We start from the raw sequence: 22313 nt of genomic DNA on the forward strand, positions 1-22313 counted from the left end.
CACACTGATCCCACCCCCGTCACTCATGCACGGACCCCCGCTCACGCACTAACCCCACATCCCCCACTCACACAATGCCCCTGCCCACCTCCCCCCCATCCCACAATACCCCTGCCACCCTCACTCTTTGTGGCTTTAGTGAAAAAGTCCAAACTTCCCAAGTTTCACTCCTAACTTTGCCTCCTCGCCCCTCATAATATCCTGGTGAACCTACGATAGTCCTTTTCTATTACTTGCATTTCCTTTTTATTTGGGGGTGTTCAAAGCTGCACAGTCTATGTCCTCCTACTGTCTTTAACTAGTGGCACTTACTCACTAAACCCCCAGCCCAGGGTGTTTGGAAATTTTCGCAATGAGATGATCTTCAGTACGGCTGTGAAGGTGACAAGACACACTTTCTCTAGGCCCTTTCTAACACTCCAGCTGCCCAAGTCTTGCTGTTGCTACAGCTGCTGTTTCTCCTGGCCTCCCTGGCCCGTTCGACCATCTTGATGCTTCGAATTGTTTAGTGGACAGGCGCCTCCATAGGGGGGCCAACAGTGCTGCGAAGGGTGGAATACATCACCCAGAAATCAGCCTGCCTGTAAAATGGAAAAAAAACAGCCATGTGGACTTGGTCTCTCTCTCCATTAACCTTTATATTACAGAACTTTGACCCCACAGTGGTGCCCACCACCCATTTATCTGCAAAGACATTAAGGCAGGCAGGCAGCCACTTGAAATAGGTGGCGGTGCTGCCAAGCCCCCCAAAAGGCATGGGCCTCAGAGATTAGCATCATGTACCCCCTCTCCTGGGTCCTCGGTAGATGGTGCCTCGATCAAGAAAGATGTTTTGTGCTGGATGGTGCCAAGCTTCCTGTGTGTTGTTGGAGCTGCACTCATCCAGGCAAGACACGTATTCCATCACACTCCTGACTTCTGTCTTGTAGATGGTGGACAAGTTTTGGAAAGTCAGGTGGGGAATCATTTGCCACAGAATTCCCAGTCTCTGACCTGCTCCTATATGGCTGGTCAAGTTTTTGTGTTGATGGTGGGGGCGATTCAACAATGGTAATGTTGTTGAACGTCAAGGGGAGATGGTTACATTCTCCCTCGTTGAAGATGCTCATTCCTTGACACTTATGCGATGCAAATATTACTTGCCACTTGTCAGCCTAAGTATGAATATATTCCAGGTCATGCTGTATGCACAAGAACACAAGAAATAGGAGCAGAAATAGACCATATGGCCCATTGACTGTGTTCCACCATTCACTATGATTCTGGCTCATTCTGGGCTTCAACTCCACTTTCCCACCTGCTCTCCATATCCATTCATTTCCCGAGACACCAAAGATTTGTCTATCCTAGCATTGAATGTATTCAACGATGGAGCATGCATACCCCTCTGCGGTGGAGAATTCCAAAGGTTCACAACCCTTGAGTGAAGAAATTTCTCATCTCAGTCCTGGACGATTGGCCCCTTATCCTGAGACTGTGCCCCTGTATATTAGAATCCCCGACCAGTGGAAACAATCTCTCAGCGTCCAGCCTATTAAGCCGCTTCAGAATTTTGTAGGTTTCAGCGAGATTGCCTCTCATTCTTCTAAACTCCAAGGAATATAAGCCCAATTTACTTAGCCTCTCATCACAGGACAACCTCCTCATCCCAGGAATGAATTTATGAAGCTTCACTGTATTGGAGGCAGTACAAGTATATCCTCTCTCAGATATGGAGACCAAAACTCCACACAGTATTCCAGATGTGGTCTCATCAAAATCCTGTACAATTGCAACAAGACTTCTTTATTCTTATACTCTAACCCCCTTGCAATTAAGGCCAATATGATATTTACCTTCCTAATTACTTGCTGCACCTGCATGCTAACTTTCTGCTCCATTATACACCATCTGCCATCTTGTTGCCGACTCACAACTTGTCTAAATCTCTTTGCAGCCTCTGTGTCCTCCCCACAACTTACCTTCCCATCTAGCTTGGTATCTGCAGCAAACTTTGATACATAACTTAGATGAAGAGACAGAGTAATTAATATAGGTTGTAAATAGCTGAGGCACCAGCACTGATCCTTGCAGCACTCCACTATCCACTGTCAGAAAAACTTAAAAAACCCCATTTATGCCCACTCGCTGCTTTTATCAGTTAACCAATCCTCTATTCATGCTAAAATATTATCCCCAATTTCATGAGCCCTTATTTTGCCTACTAACCTTTTTTGTGTGGCACCTTATTGACTGCCTTTTGGAAATTCAGGTATACTAAATCTACTTTGCCTATCCTACTAGTTACATCCTCAAAAAACCATTTGTCAAACAGGATTTCCCTTTAGTAAACCCATGACTTGTGCAGGCACAGACTGCTTCAATATCTGACGATTTGCAAGTGGAATGAAACACGGTGCATCAGTGAACATATCCACTTCTGAGCTTATGATCAAGGGAACGTCACTGATGAAACAGCTGAAGATGGTTGCTGCTCTGAGGAACACCTGGGGCTGAAAAGATTTGGCCTTGAATAAACACCATCTTCCTTTGTGCCACATATGATTCCAGTGAAGAGTATTCCACAATTCCCATCGACTTCAATTTTGTTAGGGCTCCTTGATGCCATACTCAATCAAATGCTGCCTTAATGTCAATGACAATCACTCTCACTTCACCCCTCAGAGTCAGCTCTTTTTGTCCATGTTTGGACCAAGGTTGTATTGAGGTTTGCTTATAAGTGGACCTGGTGGAACCCAAGCATCAGCCAACAGGTTATTGATGAGCAAGTGCCACTTAGCAGCAGAGCTAGCTACATATCACTGTCAATGTTTAAGAGTAGGCCAATGGAGAAGTTATTAGATTTGTCCTTTTTGTGGACAGGTTATACCTGGGCAACTTTCCACTTCTTTCGGTAGATTTCAGTGTTATACCTGTACTGGAACAGCTTGGCTAGTTCTGAAGCCAATCTTCAGCAATTAGGATGATGTCAAGGTCCACAGCCTTTGTTGCAATCAGGCTGTTCAGCTGTTACTTGATATCATGTGCAGTGAATTGGCTGAAGACCAGTATCAGTGATGGTGGGGATCTCAGCAGGAGGCAAAGCCAAATCATCCGCTCTGCGCTTCTGGTTGAAAATAGTTGTGAAAGTTTCAACATGGTCTTTTCCACTTGTGTGCTGGGCTGTGCCATCCTTGAGGATCTCACTGGGCTTGGGTGAACACTGTAGAGTGCATGCTATGGGAAGAAAGCGTGCATGCCATACAACAAGTCCACCAACATGCTTTTCGCAATAGCTTAGTTTATAACTCATTTAATTCTGTCACTATGATTGAGGGCATCTATTTAGCAGTCTTCATTTCTTCCCTCCCACCCCACAAAGCAATACCTCTCCTCCAGGCTTTCCTCTGCTCTAGCCGGGAACCCACATCTTTTTCCAATTTATTTTCCATCCGCTCCCTAAGATTATCTAATTCACAAGATCCTCTTGCTCCCTTAATACCTTGCCCACTAAAATGCTAACCACCTATCTTCCCTTCCTTGGTCCCATGCTAGGTATCAACATAAATAGTTCAGTTTGCTCAGGTATTGTTCCCCTTCTCATGCCATGCTTGACTGATTTATCTTGAAAACCATCACCCCATCTCCAATTTTCTTTTCTTCTCTCAAGTCCTTGAACCTACCGCCTAAATCTGTACCCAGCTTTCTCACAACTCATTTGAATCTCACCAATCAGGTTTCCACCTCTCCCTAAGCATCTAAACAGCCACAAACAAAATAAAAATCTTTTGTTATTGTAACCATGGTTCACTCACCCTTCTTCAACCTCTCTGCAGCCACATACCATTTCCTCCAACACACGTCCTCCATTGTCCAGCGTGGTTAGGCTATCATGTGGTTTCACTTTTGCCTATTCAATCATAACCACAGAATCTCCAGCAATTGCCTCCCTTCCTGCATCGTTATCTTTGGAGTCTTCCAAGGATCTACCCTTGGTCCTCATTTTCCTTAAATGCATGCTGCATTTGATACCATTTGGTACCATTAACCGAAAAGATGAGGTCAGCTTCCACATGTGCGTGGATAGTATAGGGCCTTAACTCTGTGTTACCTCAATCCTTGCACTGCAGTTGTGTCATCCAATATCCAGTCTTTGATGAGCTGCAATCTCCTTCAATTAAAATATTGGGAAAACTGAACACCACATCTTCTGTCCTTGCTCACAAACTGCATGCTTCCCACTGATTCCATTTCCTATAAAGGGTCACTGTCTCAGATTGAACCAAACTGCTTGGAGCCTCAGCATCTTATTTATCTTGAGCTGAGCTTCCAACTGTACATCCTCAATCACAAAGACTGCCTGCTTCCACTTCCATAACATAATTTGCCTCTACCCCCATCTCTTGCAGCGACTTTGCAAACTCCCGACTATTACAATGGTTCCTGTCCAGCCTCCCATCCTCTACTTTCTAAACCTCAGCTCATTCAAAAGTCTGCTTCCCATATTCTCTCTCACACCATTAACCTCATCCTGGTTGGCCTTCATTGGCTCTCTGTAACATTACCACAAATTTGAAATTCTCACAGGCCATATTTAAATCACTTTAATCCCTATATCTATTACTTAATTCAGCGCTACCACCCTTCCCCTTGAAGCCTCACTTCCTCCTCCAATTGGTCTCTCATGCTTCCTCCTTACTTTCACTGAGCTTGGTGCTTTATAACTTCCTCCCTGAATATATCTGCCTCATCACGTTCACCTCTTCCTGTAAAATCCTCCTGAAAACTCAACTACTGATCAAGTTTTAGGTCACCTTTCCCAATATCTCCTCCTTTCACCCACTGTCCATTTTTGTCTAATGGCACTTCAGGGAGCTGCATCTGGATGCTTTGCTATGTTAATGGTGTCATATCAAGTGTTAGCTGTGGTTCTGTTGATAGCACACTTTCCTCTAAGTCACAAGGTTCTGGCTCAAGTTGCACTCCAGAACTTGAACATAAAAATCAAGGTTAGCACTCCAGTGCAGTACTGACGTGTGCTGCACTGTCAGAGGTGCCATCTTTCGGATGAGATGGCCCCATCTGCCTGCTGTGGTCAATGTAAAAGATCAAATGGTACTATTTTGAAGAAGAGCAGAGGGGGCTATCCCCAGTGCCCTGGCCAATATTTATCCCTCAATCACCATCAAAAAATTAGATCTGGTCATTATCACATTGCTATTTGTGGGAGTTTACTGTGGGCAAAATTGGCTGTCAGGTTTGCTGCATTTACAACAGTGACGACACTTCAAAAGTACTTAATTGACTGTGAAGCGCTTTGAACTGTCCAGTGGATATGAAAAATGCTTATTAAATGCCAGTCTCTCTTTCTTTTTTGTTGCGACTCTTAAACATGTTAAAGGGCAAGATATTTGCCTAACCAAAAGGAACTAAGGATTGGAATGAACTTACTATTTGTCTTTCCTACTATAGGCCAAGACTAGAAATGCAACTTTAAAAAAAGAAATAAAAACAAAAAACTACTGCGGATGCTGGAAATCCAAAACAAAAACAGAATTACCTGGAAAAACTCAGCAGGTCTGGCAGCATCGGCGGAGAAGAAAAGAGTTGATGACCCTTGAGTAAAGTTAGGAGAGGGGTGAACTATAAGCTGGTTTAAGGTGGGGGGGGGGTGGAAAGAGAGAGAAGTTGGGGGTGTGTGGGAGGGGGGGTGGTTGTAGGGACAAGCAAGCAGTGATAGGAGCAGATAATCAAAAGATGTCACTGATGCCGATTTATCATTCTTACCTTTATATTACAGCATAGAAATCTGCACTGCAAATATTGGGAGATATTAAAATGTGGACCACATTAGTATGTTGCAAATCTAAATTATTGGAAGTAGCGTATAAATTTAGCTCATTTGCATGTTTCTAATAAAATAAGGAACCTTGAATATTGATTATATTACAAGTTATACTTATATAGTGCCTTTAAACTTCCCAAAGCACTCCACAGGGGCATTATAAAACATATGACAGTAAACATTTTGTTTATACCAGCCCTCCAAAGTTCCACAAAAACCCATTCACAATGTTTTTACCAAATGGCTAAACGGCCATATCTACTGTACTTGCTATATGAGTGATCTAAAGGAAAGAAGTTACCTGGATATTTTGATTCCATTGTTGTGCAAATCTTCCATCAGGAAACTCTTCTGGTAAAGAAAGTTGTTGCTGGAAGATTTCCACATATTGTTCGAAGCCAAATGTGTTCAGCAAGTGAATCTGCCTGTGGGAAAATCTGGACTTCACCCTCTTTTCTAGCAGTTCCAGAACATCCTAAGGTTTCAACAGAAATAGTATTAAGTGTAGACAACCTGGTCAAACACCAAAAGGCTCATCAGCTGGATTACTACATTTTGCCAAATGTGGCTAGAGACTTTATAGTTTGTAAGGCTACAATGGCAGATAACCTTTGTCCTATGAATGATCAGGTTGCAAGATGACATTGCTGGTTGTGAAACCTGGGACTTGGATCAATAATGTTGAGAGGGCAGACTCAATGGTGGACACAATGACCAATGGTCTTTTGCCTCCTAAGTGGAAGTTATAAACTGTAATTAGAGCCTTCTTCTGGCCAATCATCCATACAAACAGTGTCTTAAGGTAATTGGAAGGAGAGAGAGCTGCTATACAAAAGAAGTCCTTTAAAGTTGTGCCTGAATGGGCCAAGCCAGATTATGATGCAGCATATCATTAGGCTAAAAGGTTATTACAGAGATGATACAGGGCCAGAGGATTGTAACAATGCTCACAAGTGAAGAATGACCATTTGTGTACCTATTATAACTGTTTCCAATCAAGGCCACTGACTCAGAGGGGAGAGAAGAAAAAGGAACTGCAAAAATTTACATGGTGTAGGAGAAATAAAGATGAAGAAGTACAAAAAAAACTGCAAGATTTAAATTCTATAATTCACTAATCAAATCAACCATGATTGCACTAAATGGTGGAGGAACTCAAGAGACTGAATGATCTGCTCTGATTCCTAACGGTGAAAGTATCCCCGGGCCTTCTGGTTTCTGCTCTTCCTCAATACAGATGTTAGGAATTCCGTGCAGTGCCAAAGAAACAAACTGAACTTCCATCTCTCCATTAGTTTCACAATAAAGCAAACCAATTCATAACATAGGGAACAAATAGAAAGTGTGCCATTTACCTAGTGATCCAATCCTGCAACCACAGACAAATAATTGATTTATTTCTATATTGCACATGAAAGGAAATGGGGAGAAGGGAAGGGGAATGGATACGCCACTATAACCTTAAAGGGAAAATGAACAAATTACATTGGAGTTCTCCAATTTATGCTCAGCAGTAATAGCTTTTTTATATAATCCACACACCTGAGGCTAAGAATTAGCAAGCCCTATCAGGCAATAGAAAGATTGTTAATCTGAGAAAATCTTCAAATAGGAATTCACTAAGAAAGTTCAGTTTGTAAAAACGAACAAAGTGGGGCAGATGATATTTATGTTCATTATCTACTAAGTGTTTAACTTTACAGGCATAACAAAGGCACATTTAGGGCAGCAATGAGAAAGAGGGAAACAGCAAATATCAGTGGGAAACAGTGTGCAAATATTTTAGTAAAGAAAATTAGATCATCGCTAAAAACCTTCCTTTTGGCCTCACTACAAAGATACTTTTCTCTCCCATTATTCACAAGGCCAATATGATTCTGCAGAGAACAGAATTTTAATCTTCCCCTTTGCGCTGGCCCAATTTTTCCTTTTCCAAATGGATGCCCTCTAATTGTATTGGAACCAATGTTTTGTGGGCAAACATCAATTGATGTGAAATGCATTTGGATAATCTAACAGTAATAACAGATGATATGAGGTTTGCAATCAGTTGTCTTTGCACTAACGGAGCCCACTTCAGCAGGCAAAATATGCATGGTTTAAAATGCATGTAGATTAGTGAAATGTTAAATGATAGGAATGAGAAGATTGATGTCAACTGATCCTACTTAGTCTCAGAACACCAACTATGCAGTCAATATGTGCAAGGTGCAAAATGCAGGAATTATCCAAGTCTGCAGTATCTCAAGGTGCAAAACAGAGCTCACCAAGTCCCAATTATCCAGCTGATAAACTCCAGTTTCCAATATTGCATTTTTCTTTTTTGTCCTCACATGCTAAAAAAGTATATTCTCTCCAGATAGCGAGAAATATTGAGAGTTTGCCAAGAGGAGCCAAAGTTTTGCTACCCTTTTAATAGCATTTTTAAAATCAGATATTCTAGAATTTAATTTGGACTTGATGTTCAATGCCACTAATTTAGTTTGCCACTGAGATTCGCCTCAGTAACTGAATGTTGCCACGATCTGCCAAAGCAATGTTTCTATGTCCAAGTACACCACCAATTCTTGTTTAAAATGTTTGGACAACATATTAAGACAGTTGTAGAAAGCTGTCATTAGTGCTTATTTCTTCCCTTGGCTGAAGCTGAAGAAGCCAAAGCTGCAGACACCATTAGGAACAGAGTTCGTCTGGGTCCTTAAAGAGCAGAATTAATAGTGAAGTAAAATACAGTGCATGATGATTACTCCCTCTGGTTACTGCTTCGGCAGGCTGATAGGCCAGTAATTTAGTGGAGTCAGTATTTTATCAAACGCTTAATCCATCTTTTTAAATTCTGAAAGCTATTGGAATAAAGAAAGGCAAAATTTTTGTTGACAAGCAGCTCTTTTTTAATACGCCAAACCAAGAAGCTTAAAAAGTCAAAAGGATAATAAGTAGTGCAATTTTAACATAGCAGCAGCAAGGACAAATTAATCCAGAAGTACAACAGCAAGATGTTCCAACAGTATATGGTAAGGAAGAAGAGGGCAGATTGTGTAGTAAAAATAATGGTGAAGCCAAGAGTGCTAACCATAATTTACATGGAAAATCAGACCTCAACATTCATTGAGGCCGCATATGTGTGCTAAGTATGGAAATCCAGAAGTTGCTGTCCGAGGTGCCCTACTCTTCCAAAATTTGCGCAATCATTGTATCTCATAGAGAGACTCACCATTCAAAGAAATTGAGCAATGTGAAGCTATTGGATTTACCTCAGATGGGAACTAAATTTGTCAGAAAAAGTTATGACTTGTTCATTCTACTCCCTTTTAATCATATGGTAATTCTTAGTCACTGTCAAACAACCTCCCTGGCACTGAAAAGTAACTTAAAACTGAGGAATCTTAATCCTTAAAATTTCAAATAATTATTGTTGAGGATATTAAAAAGTCTCCTATTTTCTGCCTCATTGCTCTCTCTCTCTCTGTTAATTCAATCTTTTTTCTCTCCTGTCCATTTCACTTTCTGTACCCGATTTGATATTTAATTCAATGTTCTAACTGACACTTCCTGGTTCAGAGTCTGTGCTGCTCATGAATAATTCTTTAAGTTAAAAGGGACACACAGTTGCTTGTCCTATTCTCACAGGTCCCAGATCCCATTAGAGGGTGCTGCGCTTTTTAGCTCTCCAATTTGCAGCAAGTTCCAATACCAAATCTTACAGAAAGTCTATGAACATGTGCAAGTATAATGAACAGCTGGCACCATTTGTTTACTGCTGAGGGCAAAATGCAGCCCAAGGGTTAGATATGTTAATGTAACTCCAATTTGAATTTTGTATCCCAGCTCTGAACTCTTATTTCTGGTTTTCAGGATCCAGATGACTTCTGTTCCTAAATGGGTCTGCAGCAGGACAAGAAGGTGGTGAGGGTAAAGAAAATAACAAATGTTAACTCTAGTTTTGGAATGCAATGCTTTAACCTTTGGTTTTTAAAGAGGTGAATATACTTTTAAAAACGTGTGTTTAAATTTATTTTTCTGTAAAGATTCCTAGAACTGTAGGAACGTTACAATGCAAAAAGTGGCCATTCTGCCCATAGTGTATGCACCAGCCAAACAGAGAAAAGAAGAAACTAGCTGCTCATTTTAATCCCACTTCCTTTGTTAACTTACCAATCGACAAGTCAGGCCCACGACAGCTACAGGCGTCTGAGCTGATTGAGCAACGTCGAGGAGGTTATAAAGCAACGTCTGATTCCGGTGATGAGCAAAGAGGTCAAATTCATCCAAGATAAAAAGCACTGGCCTGCTACTGCTGCGGTTTCCTAGAAATAAAAGTATTAACTTTACAAAAAGTTAATTTTTAAAGCAATTCTTTCAATGTTGCTCCATCCCCATTTATTTTCATAAACTTTCACTTCCATTTTTCCATTATTTGACTGAATGCCATTATTTGAGTTTTAAGTCAGGCCACTTAAAAATGAAGGAATAATGATGCCACCACCTGGAAGAACAAGATCAGCAGGTGCGTGGGGACACCATCACGTCCAAGTTCCCTTCCAAATACCATCCAGACATGGACACATCACTATTCTTTCATTGTTGTTGGATCAAAATCCTGCAACTCCCTACCGAACAGCACAGTGGGACTACCTTCACCACACAGACTGCAGCAAATCAAGGCAGTCAAAATCATCTTTCACAAGTGAAGGGCAATAAATGCTGGCCTTGTTAGACATGCCCACATCCCAAAAATAAATTTCAAAAATATATACATGCAAAGTAAAGCTGAGTCTTGACTGGCAAGCTGAAAAAAATTCTGACTCTGTTCAGAGCTCAGAGAAAGCTGGTGATATTGCTGCTAATATCTTGGTGAAACACAAAAAGAAAAATTACAATGGGGGGTCATTTGGAGCAAAGATTTTGGCAGGCAGTACATCCAAGAATGTTAATGCTGGCAAGAAGGGCTGGTTTATAAATCATATCTGTTTATGAGCAAAGGAGAGTTGAAAGACCTTAAAACAGGATCAGCTAAATGTTACCAACACTCATATTCGAAACCTGGGGCTGGATTTAGTTTTACTGTTGCGGCTCCTGCCAGCAGACCCTAATGTTGTCAGGGATCTGGTATGGGTCCGTGGTGGTTGGCTGGACCTGATTACTTAGCAGCTAGTCAATTAATGCAGGTGAATGGGGTCTTGCCTGCATATCACGTAGCAGCATTGGCGGGGGCAGCTCTGACATCAGGAAGCCTGCATCAACCTGATGGCCATGCAGGAGTGAGTGCCATATTTAAATGGCAGCCAGTCCTATGAGAGAGTTGGAAATTGTCCTGCAGGATTTTTAAGAGAGCTTTTCAGCTTCAATCTCCAGCATCTGAATTTCTGTTGCTAAGAGACAAAAAGACGTGACAAAAGTCCAGGGAGAAGTTGCCTCCACCACCACACAAGATCATTCTGTGGCATCAACAGGTTAAACTGAGGTTCGAGGTGTCACAGCCCTGCCAATGCATGCCCTCCAGCTCTCAAAGATAAAGCAGGACAGGTTAGATGATTCCCTTGCTGTCACTAACTCTTCTTTCCATTGCATGCTGCCTCCTAAGTGTTCTCCTTTTAAAGGACTCAAGAAATGGTTCTTCAGTACCACAGCTGTGCACTGTTCCTTGTAAATTTGGGACCCAGTGCATCTTGGTTCTGAATTCCCTGTCTGAGGCTCCATGCCTCTGTTCAGCAAGTTTTTACACCAGGAAAACATCTGCAAGATCAATCTAGTCCCCTGTGACTGAGCTTTCTGGAAGTCAAAAGGATTCTCATTATGAGTTAAGGAAGCCACATATGGGTCACCACCTTTCACTGGGTGGGTGAAGGCACAAGAAACATTTCTGAGTTTCACCAAATCAGGGCGGTAGGATTAAATTGTGTCAAACTTTAATCACTGTCTACTATTCTTTGGGATTGTCTCCTCAACAGACATTGGCATAAAACAGTTTTACTTGTTTGTTGGCAAGAGTCAATTTTATGGAGCAGAAGCAAATTTACAGGGGATTACAAAAAAGAAACCTTTCACTTGCTTGGGAAAGATCTATGTTTTATGATCTATGACAGTTGGAAACATACTGCATTAGATAATTTTAACTTGTTATTTGAAGTTTGTCCATGATTTTAAAGTGGCATCACCATTCCAATGTATATAAGCCAAGGCAATAAAGGTGAAGGAACATCAATATTTAGCACACTCGCTAACCAATCTCTAACATTAATCAAGATAATTCTGAAGACAGTTCCAATGAGTTTTTTAATGTATTTTTCCAAATTACTCCTATATTTTACTTTTCTCTTTCATTTAAAAACTATTTCAACACTTCCTAAATTATTTTATTTCCTCACCCTATAACATTTAAGGCTAGAATTCTTTGAAAAACAACTTTCAAAAGGTGTTCTTATTTTGAAGATTCTATCTTGTTCAACATTGCATCAATCATTGAAATGCACCAGAAATAGAGAACACCTCCAATTTACAGCAATGTCAAACATATTCCTATGTAAACATGGCACTAGCTTCCATTGACAATGCCCAGAAACAACCACCAGTCTTCAAAGAAACATTAGCCTCTAGGATCCAGGGAAGACATCAGTCAAGGCCCATTGGGCTATGCAGATCTGCTTACCCAAATGACACTCTACTAAAATAGCAACCATCCCCTGGCATTAAGTAGGTAATCCCAATAATATAGAGAATACTACAACATGCCCTTCTATGTGAAGATGCAGGTGAAGGAGAAAAATAGATCCATTCCATCCAGACAGGACACCCAGAGGTAAAGAACTAACTTTAAATGAAAGCCCACAGGTTGCTTACCTTTGTGTCCATAAATTCAAAGCACCTGACAGCATTTGTAATAGGAAACTAAATTTGCAAGCAAAAGCAAAATGATTTAGCATTGACTATCCAAGAGTCAAGGGAGAGTTGCTCTTCCCACTGCTAGATTTCAATATCTGCCAAACATTTTTGTTCACCTTGGTTTACCCAGGTTACCCTATGTTAAACATTATAGAACCTCAGTTAGACAGAATACAGTCTCAGAGTATGGTCTCCATGTTACAAGATGGATATAGGGGGCACTGGCAGAGGTCCATAAGGATGACACCAGAGCAGAGTGTTGGTAACTGGCAGGAAACATTCAACAGGCTGGAGATTTTTACTCTAGAAAGGAGAAAGCTGAGGGGTGAACTGATAAAAAATCTTTAAAATTCTGAATGGGCGTTGATACAGTAGATGCAGAGAAGATGCTTTCACTTGCAGGAAGTTCCAAAATTAGGGGCCACAAATATAAGATAGCAATTAATAAATCCAATGAAGAATTCAGAAAAAATTTCTTTACTCAGATGGCAACTTGCTACCACATAAAAGAGTAGTTGCGACAAAAAGCATAGAATGGGAAAGCTAGAAAAGTATCGGAGGAAGAAAGGAATATGAGGAAATGCAGGTAAGAAACAGTTGAAGTGGAGAGTGAGGAGGCTTGTGTGGAGCATAAACACCAGCACAGGCCAGCTTGGCAAGATGACCTGTTCCTGCCCTGTAAATTCTATGTGATCAAATCCCAAACCCAAAGGGTCCTGAATCTTAGGGAAAAAAACCTTTGTACAATGCTGAAACTCTTTTGACCTTCATTTCAGCCTAAGAAGAAACAGATGTTTGGCTATGGACCATACACAGGACAGGAAAAGACCATCATGACCTGTTGGGTTGGTGTCTAGGAAATATATACCACAATAGTAGCCATACCCCCTCTAGCTACTTTTTCTTCCAGCATTTACCGAATATCAGGTTTATTTTTAATGAAAGATAGCTCCAAAAAAAAATCAAGTGTGTCACATAGGCCACTGTTGTTACAATTTTTTTGTGAATGTACAGTTCCATCATAGGCTGGACCTAGTGTTATTTGCATAGAGCTCACAAATCATTGCTTTACTGGTCTTAAAATTAAGCAAGCTCATGATCAAGGGCAAATCACAGAAGCCAACATGAATTGCTACTGGCAACAGGGAGAGTAAAAAAAATCCACACAAGATACGAAGGGTACAGAATAATTTTCTTTCTGACAAAATATTGCATAAAATCTTGCTCCATTGGGCGGTGGGACAAATATTTCCTGCATGCTCAACATTTATATATGATTTAGTTGTTTACTTTTCAAATAAAAATGGGCATCCATTATCTGTATCAACTTTTTGATAAATTTGAGGAAACACTATACCAGTCAGGCCATGACAAATTCGTCTCATGACTTTATATTGACAGAAATACCTGTAGGTGCAGAAAGATAAAGCAGTTTGCAGCTAGCTTTAATATTGCAAGATCATAATTTTTATGGAGGCCATTCTTCCCCCATGCTGTTTTTTTTTGGAGTGTTGCACATTAAAAATTCAGAGAAGGCATGATTCATAGCTTTTTTTATGCAGTTTATTAGGGGTAAACATGAGGCTTTGGATACAACTTAGATGAAATTCAAATACTTCTGGTATCAGATGTTCCAAACCTGAACTTCACAGAGCTGAATCAGCCAAGAAAAATCCAAATCTTGATTTAGATCCCTATCTAAATGCAGACCACCTGAACCGTATCCAAATTTGAACTCTGGATATTTATTCGAAAGGTCTCAAGTCTTATTTGGGTTATACTTGGGTTTCCTTTGTTACATGCAGAACTGAGAAAACTATAAACAATGTAGCATTATGTTAAAGTAACTTCAAATTAGGATTTACTGATGTTTTTATTTGTGTGCAGTTGAGCCATACACAACAGGAAGATCCTTGGTTTAATCCCATGATAGTTGATTTCAGCCAGAGCAGCAGTTTGGGAGCGGTATGGGGAGTGGAGGTGGATGGCGGAATGGGAGTGAACAGCAGCATTCTTGTTCCAATGGCAGGGAAGGAGAGAAAAAGAGATGGACATCTGCAGGGGAACTCATGTTCAGCTGAAAAATCCCAGTCAAATTGTCTACCAGTCCTTACTGTACAAATTCAAACATAAAGAATAGTCATTTGAATTAGTTACTGGAAATACGTCAACACCTGCAGAACTCTACTTTGAGCAGCTACCGTTTTCAGGCAGGGAAAGCAGAAAACTGAGGTAATGGAGAAATAGGGCAGAGTGGAAACAAAAACAAAAAGAAAATCAGATTTGTTTACATCATTTTATATGATTCACAACCATTATTTTAACAAATTATTACCAACTGAAAAGTCTTTGGTAAAACAATATACAAAATAAAATAACAGAATTACCTGGAAAAACTCAGCAGGTCTGGCAGCACTGGCGGAGAATAAAAGAGTTGACGTTTCGAGTCCTCATGACCCTTCAACAGAACTGAGTAATATTACTCAGAACTGAGTTCTGTTGAAGGGTCATGAGGACTCGAAACGTCAACTCTTTTCTTCTCCGCCGATGCTGCCAGACTTGCTGAGTTTTTCCAGGTAATTCTGTTTTTGTTTTGGATTTCCAGCATCCGCAGTTTTTTGTTTTTACAAAATAAAATGTTTGTACCTTTTCTCAAAGCCTCAAGAAGAAAAGCAAGATTTTCAGCAAAACTCCCCTGTAATTAAACAACATTTCCATGTGGTCAGTGGATTCTCTATATACACAGCAGTAAAAATTAAAATAATCTGTTTAAACCTCACTCTCCAGAATTCAGATATCCAAGAACAGTAGGACGTGGTACTTTTGCTATTGCATCGATTGACAGGCTGAGGAGAACTCTTAGTAAAAAGACTGAGGGGGTGACCTAACAGAGTCTTTAAAATTATGAAAGGTGTTGATAGAGTAGATACAGAGAGAATTATTTTTCTTGTATGAAGAGCATAACTTGAAGCCATCAATAGAAGATGGTCACCAAGAAATCCAATTGGGATTTCAGAGGAATCACACGATGCAAGAGCGTGGAACTTGCTACCACAATGAGCAGTTGAAGCAAGTCATATGAATGCTTTTAAGGGGAAGCTAGACAAACAATTGAGGCACAAATGAATAGATGGTTACAATGGTAGATTTAGATGAAAAAGATGTGAGAAGTGGAGCATAAACATGGACAGGTTGGGCCAAAATGGCCTTTTTCTTTGCCGATTATCAACACTGGCTAGTTGTTACTATTGTTTTCTGAAAAGTAGGTATAAATACTCAAAAATATGCAGTTGCATTATAGTGAGAATTACATGGGACAGGGATAAATATACTGCAATTAGAGCATTATTATACATATCTAGGATTCCGTGCAGTAGTCGTATCAATTTCAGAGTGTGGGAGAGGGAACACAGTGTGGGACTTGAGCACAACAGTCTGCATTTTTTTTAAATTATAAAAAGTGAGTTGACAGTAAAACGGATCATGGTACCTACAATCTTGTTAATTGGGTCACAATACACCAGGAGAAGTATGGCAGATACATCATTTTGGTTTATTTCTTTATCATATGTTGATCACCTCCATTAAACTTAAAAATAGAAGCAATTGATTTCAAAAAGGTAGAGCAGGAACCTCTAGTATTAAAGTTATGAACTTATAAAAAATTTATATTACTGTTCACACAAAAACTTGAATATATCATAAAATGTCACCATTGGAAAACATCAATCTCGGATACAATGACTTACAAAAACTTTATCTCCGACAACATTCTCAAGCTGGAGCTGTCGTGTAACTTCTTTCAGTGCAATCTTGTCATCTGTTTGCAATAAACCTAAAACATAATCAAATAAAATGTCCACTGTGGTCTTAGTTATTCACTATTTGTACAAACAGGAAAAATATAATAATTTTAAAGATTTATAATCGATTAGCAACAAAAGAGTAAAGAACAGTTTCTTTTTAGAAAGAGAAAACATTTATCATGCATATCTAAAATTTTAAGGGTGCCAAGAGAAAACTGGAAAGGGACAGAACTGCAGCCGTAATACAGAATGCCAAAAAATTCTTCGAGAATTATTTTACAGTCAAGATACCACAATAAAACCCTAAGAGCTCTGCATGGAATTGAACATGAGAAGAAACAGAAGATGGTTACATGGCAAATGATTACTTCTTGGGGGTTTTTTTAAAAAATAAAAACAGGGCAACATTAACAATATACCAGCCAAGAACAAAAATATGCTTATACCATCCAAGAACAAAAATATGCTGTCTGGATACTCGGGGTTGTGACTTTACTGCAATAGCAGTTCCACTGAGGCTGAAGCCAATACAAATTAAAAATAATAAAGCAAAAAGCAAATGAAATAAAGTAAGCAGAAACAAAATGGAAGACAACTTGTATGGAAATAATCTTTAAAGAAAGCCAACATGTTTCAGAAATGGTAATTTTTACCTGGCCAACCACAGAAGTTTTATTAAAAAATAGAGGCTGTAACATTCATAGTTGGCAACAGGGACAGGAAGGAAGTGATAACAATCTACTTACACTTTCAAAAATGTCAATTTTAAAAAAATCCATTTAAGTGGGTTATGGTGGATTATCAGTTGGGTAAAGGGAAGTAAATAGATATTAATTGTAAGGAGAATTAGTTTGCAGTGCAGGGAGGTGTGAGAATGAGAAATGAGAGTGAGGAAGAGGAGAAAAAAAAATGCTAGGAGCATTCCTGTTCCTGATTTACATAATTAACCTGGAATTAAGCCAGAGCATGTTTGTCAAATTTGAAGATGACACCAAGGTGGGGAGAGAAGGAGAAGTTGGGTGGACTAGATGAGGTTGTCTAGGTCTCACCAAGTGAGTGAATAAGGTTTGCACCTGGACTAACGAGTGACACAAGTTCAATATGGTGTTATTCAGCATGTACTTTCCAAGTCAAGGTTACTTATCTAAATTAAACTGTTGTAGTCCCAACACCAATTCCTCGTGCACACCACTCAGTGAATTTTTCTCCATTCCATATTAACTCTATCTTAATGACTACTCAGGATCTTCTACCTCTAAACCAAATCCAATTTCTTATCCCTAAATCCCTAACTGAATTTATCCAACATTCTTTCATATGGAACTTTTGTGAAATGCCTTGGTATACCATTCCAGAAAACTTTCTATAGCCCAGAGTTTATAGTCTATTAAATGCAAGCTTGTCCTTCTTCTGACTGCCACCTTACTGCTGTAGTACTAATAGAATATTATACTGTTGCATTTAACCTCTGATCACCCTTTCAGCATATTTTTATATTTCCTTCTATGCATGCCATTGAGCCTCTTCCCCTTTCTCCCTGCTGGATCTAGAGGTTGTTTTTCTGCATTTTACTTTTCATTTTTTTGGGATCAATTTAGTGATTAGCTTGTTTACTGAGCTTGTTGGTTTCAGGAATGTAGTTTTCCTTGCACGTTTAGCTTTATACTTTTAATGGTGTTTCACTCGTCTTCTATTGTGTTATAACCTGCCCCAATTCGTTTGTTTTCATTGTTTCTCACTTTTTGAATTTATCCCTTTTAAAAGAAAATTATGTAAAACTGTCTTAATGTTGAGCATATCTAACTCCCAATTTATCCTGTAGCTGCTCATCCCCAGTAATGTTAGGATTTCCATTTCCTGCATTTTGTCCAAGTCATAGGTAAATACCAATTCAAAGATGAATACTCTTGTGGATTCCTTGATACATTAAGTCATGAAGCAGTCATGCATTACATTCACCAACTCTGGCTTTAAACAACTCGCCTTCTCCCAATTTATATTTGTTTGATTGAAGTTTTCAAATGTAGAAAAACTCTGTTCTAACATATCTTTGTAGAGCAATTAGTGGCCCTCCTTGTATAGATCAGGTGGTCTCTGTAGTGTTAACTTGAAGGTCTGCAGAACAGAGTTTTTATTTTCTTCTAACTAGATTAGACAGAGTTTTCAGCTTTCCCCCACCCAAACCATCAACCTCCCTGGTGGCGCTGGCATTTTGTACTATGCCACCTCCTTTTTCATAATATATTATACATATGCTAAGTCTATTTCTATCTTATAGACTCAATCATATTGCTGACTGTTACATAGCCTCAAGTTCTAGTATCTCTTATGTTCTACATCTATTCCTGATCTCCAGTTCATATCTGCCACTCATTGTCCATAATCACCTGTTGATTCATGGTTCAGGATAGAAGGTACTATCCTGCGATCTGCTTTTTGCCGTCATGTAGAAATTGGATTTGAGTCCAAGATTTGTAGTGTCCTTTATGAAATGAATTTGACTGCACCTCACTAATCATGATGGGTACAAGTCTTTCATGAAAGTTCAAGAAAAAAAATGTGGAAATTTAGCACCATTATAGCAATTTTCTAATGGAGATCACAATGACAACATAGCAGGGAAAAAGTACTCTGCATTACAGTTTGTGGTTTACTTTTGTTAGCTTATGTTTCAGTACTATTATTAATTGGAGATTAATCACCTTTGCTCAAAAGTTTGTCCCCAACAATTCACTTCTCTTTCTTCAGAGTTGTCTCTTCGATGCAGAAAAGACAACTAAAATCAAAAAAAAAGGTGGATGTTACAGCTATTCTTATCTTTCTCTCCTGCCACAAAAAAATTGCACTCCATGAAAGCCTTTATATCTCAAAATAAATTTCCTCTATATGAAGTGCTTTGAGAGGATGCAATAAGGAAAAGCTTGAATGCCATCACTTTGTTTCACTACGTCAGGGGTAATTTTTAGTTTAGAGCTCGAGTGTAAAACTGGCATCACTGATCAGGCAGTCATTCTAGAAACTACTCAAATTTGCTTTTCCATTGACTTCAATAGAAAAGGAAAATGGTTTGGTTTCTACAACAGGCACCTAACCTGCAATGCCTGTTTTATGCACCAGTGATATGTTGAAAACTTATCTCATCGTTTGATTTTTTATTTTACCCTCAAATCTACAATTCTCCAATGTATGTAAACTAACAGCTTCAGTATTTATACAAACATCTACTATAGATCAACGGGTAAAAGATGTATCTCACTTTTCTAGAGAAAGTAACTTACCATTTAAATGCACTTGCAGAAGATTCTCCTTAACTTGTTTCATTTCCATAAGTTCCTTCAAAACACTCTTCAGCAGCTAAGAAAACATGAGAACATTTCAGAATCCAAGCTTCAATTTTTTTCAAAAGGCAGCATTTTTTTTTTAAACCTTAACCACTGCAAAATATAGTAAGAGCCACAGATCTTCAAATTTAAGATTCACAAATTAGTGCCTGGTTCCAACTGATATGATCATTTTAGTACTGGTACAATTTACACTTATGGTGTTTATTTCTAACCTAGTGAGATTGTTTTGTAAAAAATGTTTGGCAAAGCAAATAATAATAAAATGACTGCGGATAAACTGTACAAACTTTTCACAAAAGGTTCGCTTTACATTTATGTCGAGATCCAAAGCCATTTTGTATCAAAATACCAAAGACATAAAAAGAACTTCCTTGAGTTTTCATTTTGAAAAATGACAGGTGGAAAGAAAGACTTGCATTTATGTAGCACCTTTCACAACTCAGAACATCCCACAGCATTGTACAGTCACAGAACCATCTTTGAAGTGTAGTGGCTGTTATAATGCAAAGACTTTGGGGGCAATTTTTCCTGGATGCTTTGGCACTCATGAGCCTCTGAGGTGGCCAAGATGGGGTCTTAAGTTGAAACACCAGGTTAGCCACAATTAGCACAAGATACCGTTTTGGTAAAGGAGTTGATGTTTTCGCTAAGAACGACTGCATGGAAGATTGGAAAGCAACTACTTGCCACTTAAATTGCCTGTTAGTGGTCATTAAGGAGGCTGCACTGCATTTTGGTGGATAACACTTGAACTAACGTCCTTTTCTAACAGTGACAAGCTGCTTGGGAGTAAACCCGTCATTGCAGAGGATTTCAAGCCTTACTTAAAAGGAACATCACGTTTTACTGTTCACAAACTAGAGATCTGAAGTATTTTAAAACACACCAGGAGACTTTCAAGGGTGCTTTATCAAAACTTCATCAACACTGGCAATTCTCTGAGGACTTCACCTAAAAAAGTGAGGAGTCACCATGAGGACTTGGTCATCGGCACCTTGCTCGTGGTCTCCTCGGTCTGCAAAGGAATGGAAGAAATGAGACCAGACAGAGCAGCACCAGCAACTGCACCAGACGGGGGAGGTGCGGAGGGAAAATGAGGACATCCCTCCTCCTCCTCCAGACCTACTAGGCCATATGCAGAACCAGTGTGTGTCTTCTTTCTTAGTCCCCGAATTATCTTCAATCCTGCCATTGCACATCAACCAGCACACTACACACCGTCAGTATAAGTGAGTGCTCAGAGCCCACATATACTGCTCCATGAAAATTGCATCTAAATCAGTATTTTGAGTGATGAAACTCCAGGTGTCTCACTTTTAACACCCCCAGGCAAATTGAAATTATGGTAATTATAAATCAGGGTCAAGATTGTGCGCTAGAAGTAAACACGTCTTATTAGCATAACACCCATGTAGTGACCAGTTTCACCCTAGTATATCTGTTTGCAATTAGATGGAATAGTCTATGACTTAAAACCTACATCCCTATTCCCCGCTATATGACAACACTGGAACGCCCGCCTCCATTTACTGGGACATCGGTCCAGTTAATGATGAATATCAGGTCTTCAAACCCCCATCCCTCACCGCTCATCCACCTCATATGCCCCCACGCCACTTAAACTAACAAGAGAGTCAAAGGTAGGCTGAATGTGGGGTGGAGGCCTAAATTAGATCAGTCGTGATCTTATTGAGTGATGGAGCAGGCTCAAGGGACTGAATGGCCCACTCCTGTTCCTAATTCCTATGTATTTTTGTCCCAGTACTCCAATGCCACCTCCATGCGCCCCACCCCACCATCCCACCATGTATACTCTATAGTCACTCACCCAGTGTCCACTATGGGCAGACCTCAGGATATCTATCAAATGGACAATAAAAAATAAACTTCTAAACAATCTAATACAGTTGTCATATTCAAAAACACATCACACTTAAAAAAAACCCTCATCCATAAAATCCATGCATAAAAATGTAAGGGCCCCTCAAGTGGTCAAACTTCTCCACTTACAACAAGGACTAATAATCCTCTAATAACCTCTTAAAACTGTCAGTCATTCAAAATGTGACCCAACTCCCCTGTTGAGGTAACTTGTTCCAAACTTTTTGATAGCACTCATAATAGGCCTAGCAATCAAAACAAATCCTGGGAAATGTCAACAATGGAGTCAATTGAAACAAACACCAGATGCAGTTGCTATTCAGTTCCATTTCAAAGCAGATTGCCTGTCAATCAATGTAGTATAGCGGGTGCTTAGATTTATTTTAATATTCAACAGCAGGGTCATTTTTTTCCAAAGTTAAAGATCGTTGGGCATTTACATCTCAGTCCAAAACTTGACAGGAGAGTTTCCCAGCACATTTTTGAATGTATTACAACACTTTTTCCATTGGGAAAGAGTACTATAATATAATATACACTTACACAATGGTAGTCAATTTAATGGTCAACTTACCT

At 39.5% G+C, this 22313-nt stretch overlaps 1 protein-coding gene across 4 annotated transcripts in view; it reads right to left on the bottom strand.

The window, feature by feature from the left end:
• orc4 (origin recognition complex, subunit 4) overlaps positions 1–22313 on the bottom strand; it is an 86127-nt gene that overhangs the window by 15890 nt on the left and 47924 nt on the right. For 3 of the 4 annotated variants that reach the window (XM_078552516.1, XM_078552518.1, XM_078552520.1), the window contains 5 exons: positions 19791–19866; positions 16456–16541; positions 15353–15401; positions 9980–10131; positions 6126–6299 (listed from right to left, as the gene is read on the bottom strand). In XM_078552516.1, coding sequence (XP_078408642.1) covers positions 6126–6299; positions 9980–10131; positions 15353–15401; positions 16456–16541; positions 19791–19866 — 537 coding nt within the window. Of the gene's footprint in view, positions 1–6125; positions 6300–9979; positions 10132–15352; positions 15402–16455; positions 16542–19790; positions 19867–20807; positions 20872–22313 lie in introns of all 4 variants that reach the window. The other variant, XM_078552519.1, reaches the window with a different exon arrangement.

This window comes from Cetorhinus maximus, chromosome 11 (genome assembly GCF_964194155.1).
Source record: "Cetorhinus maximus chromosome 11, sCetMax3.hap1.1, whole genome shotgun sequence".
Taxonomy (NCBI): domain Eukaryota; kingdom Metazoa; phylum Chordata; class Chondrichthyes; order Lamniformes; family Cetorhinidae; genus Cetorhinus; species Cetorhinus maximus.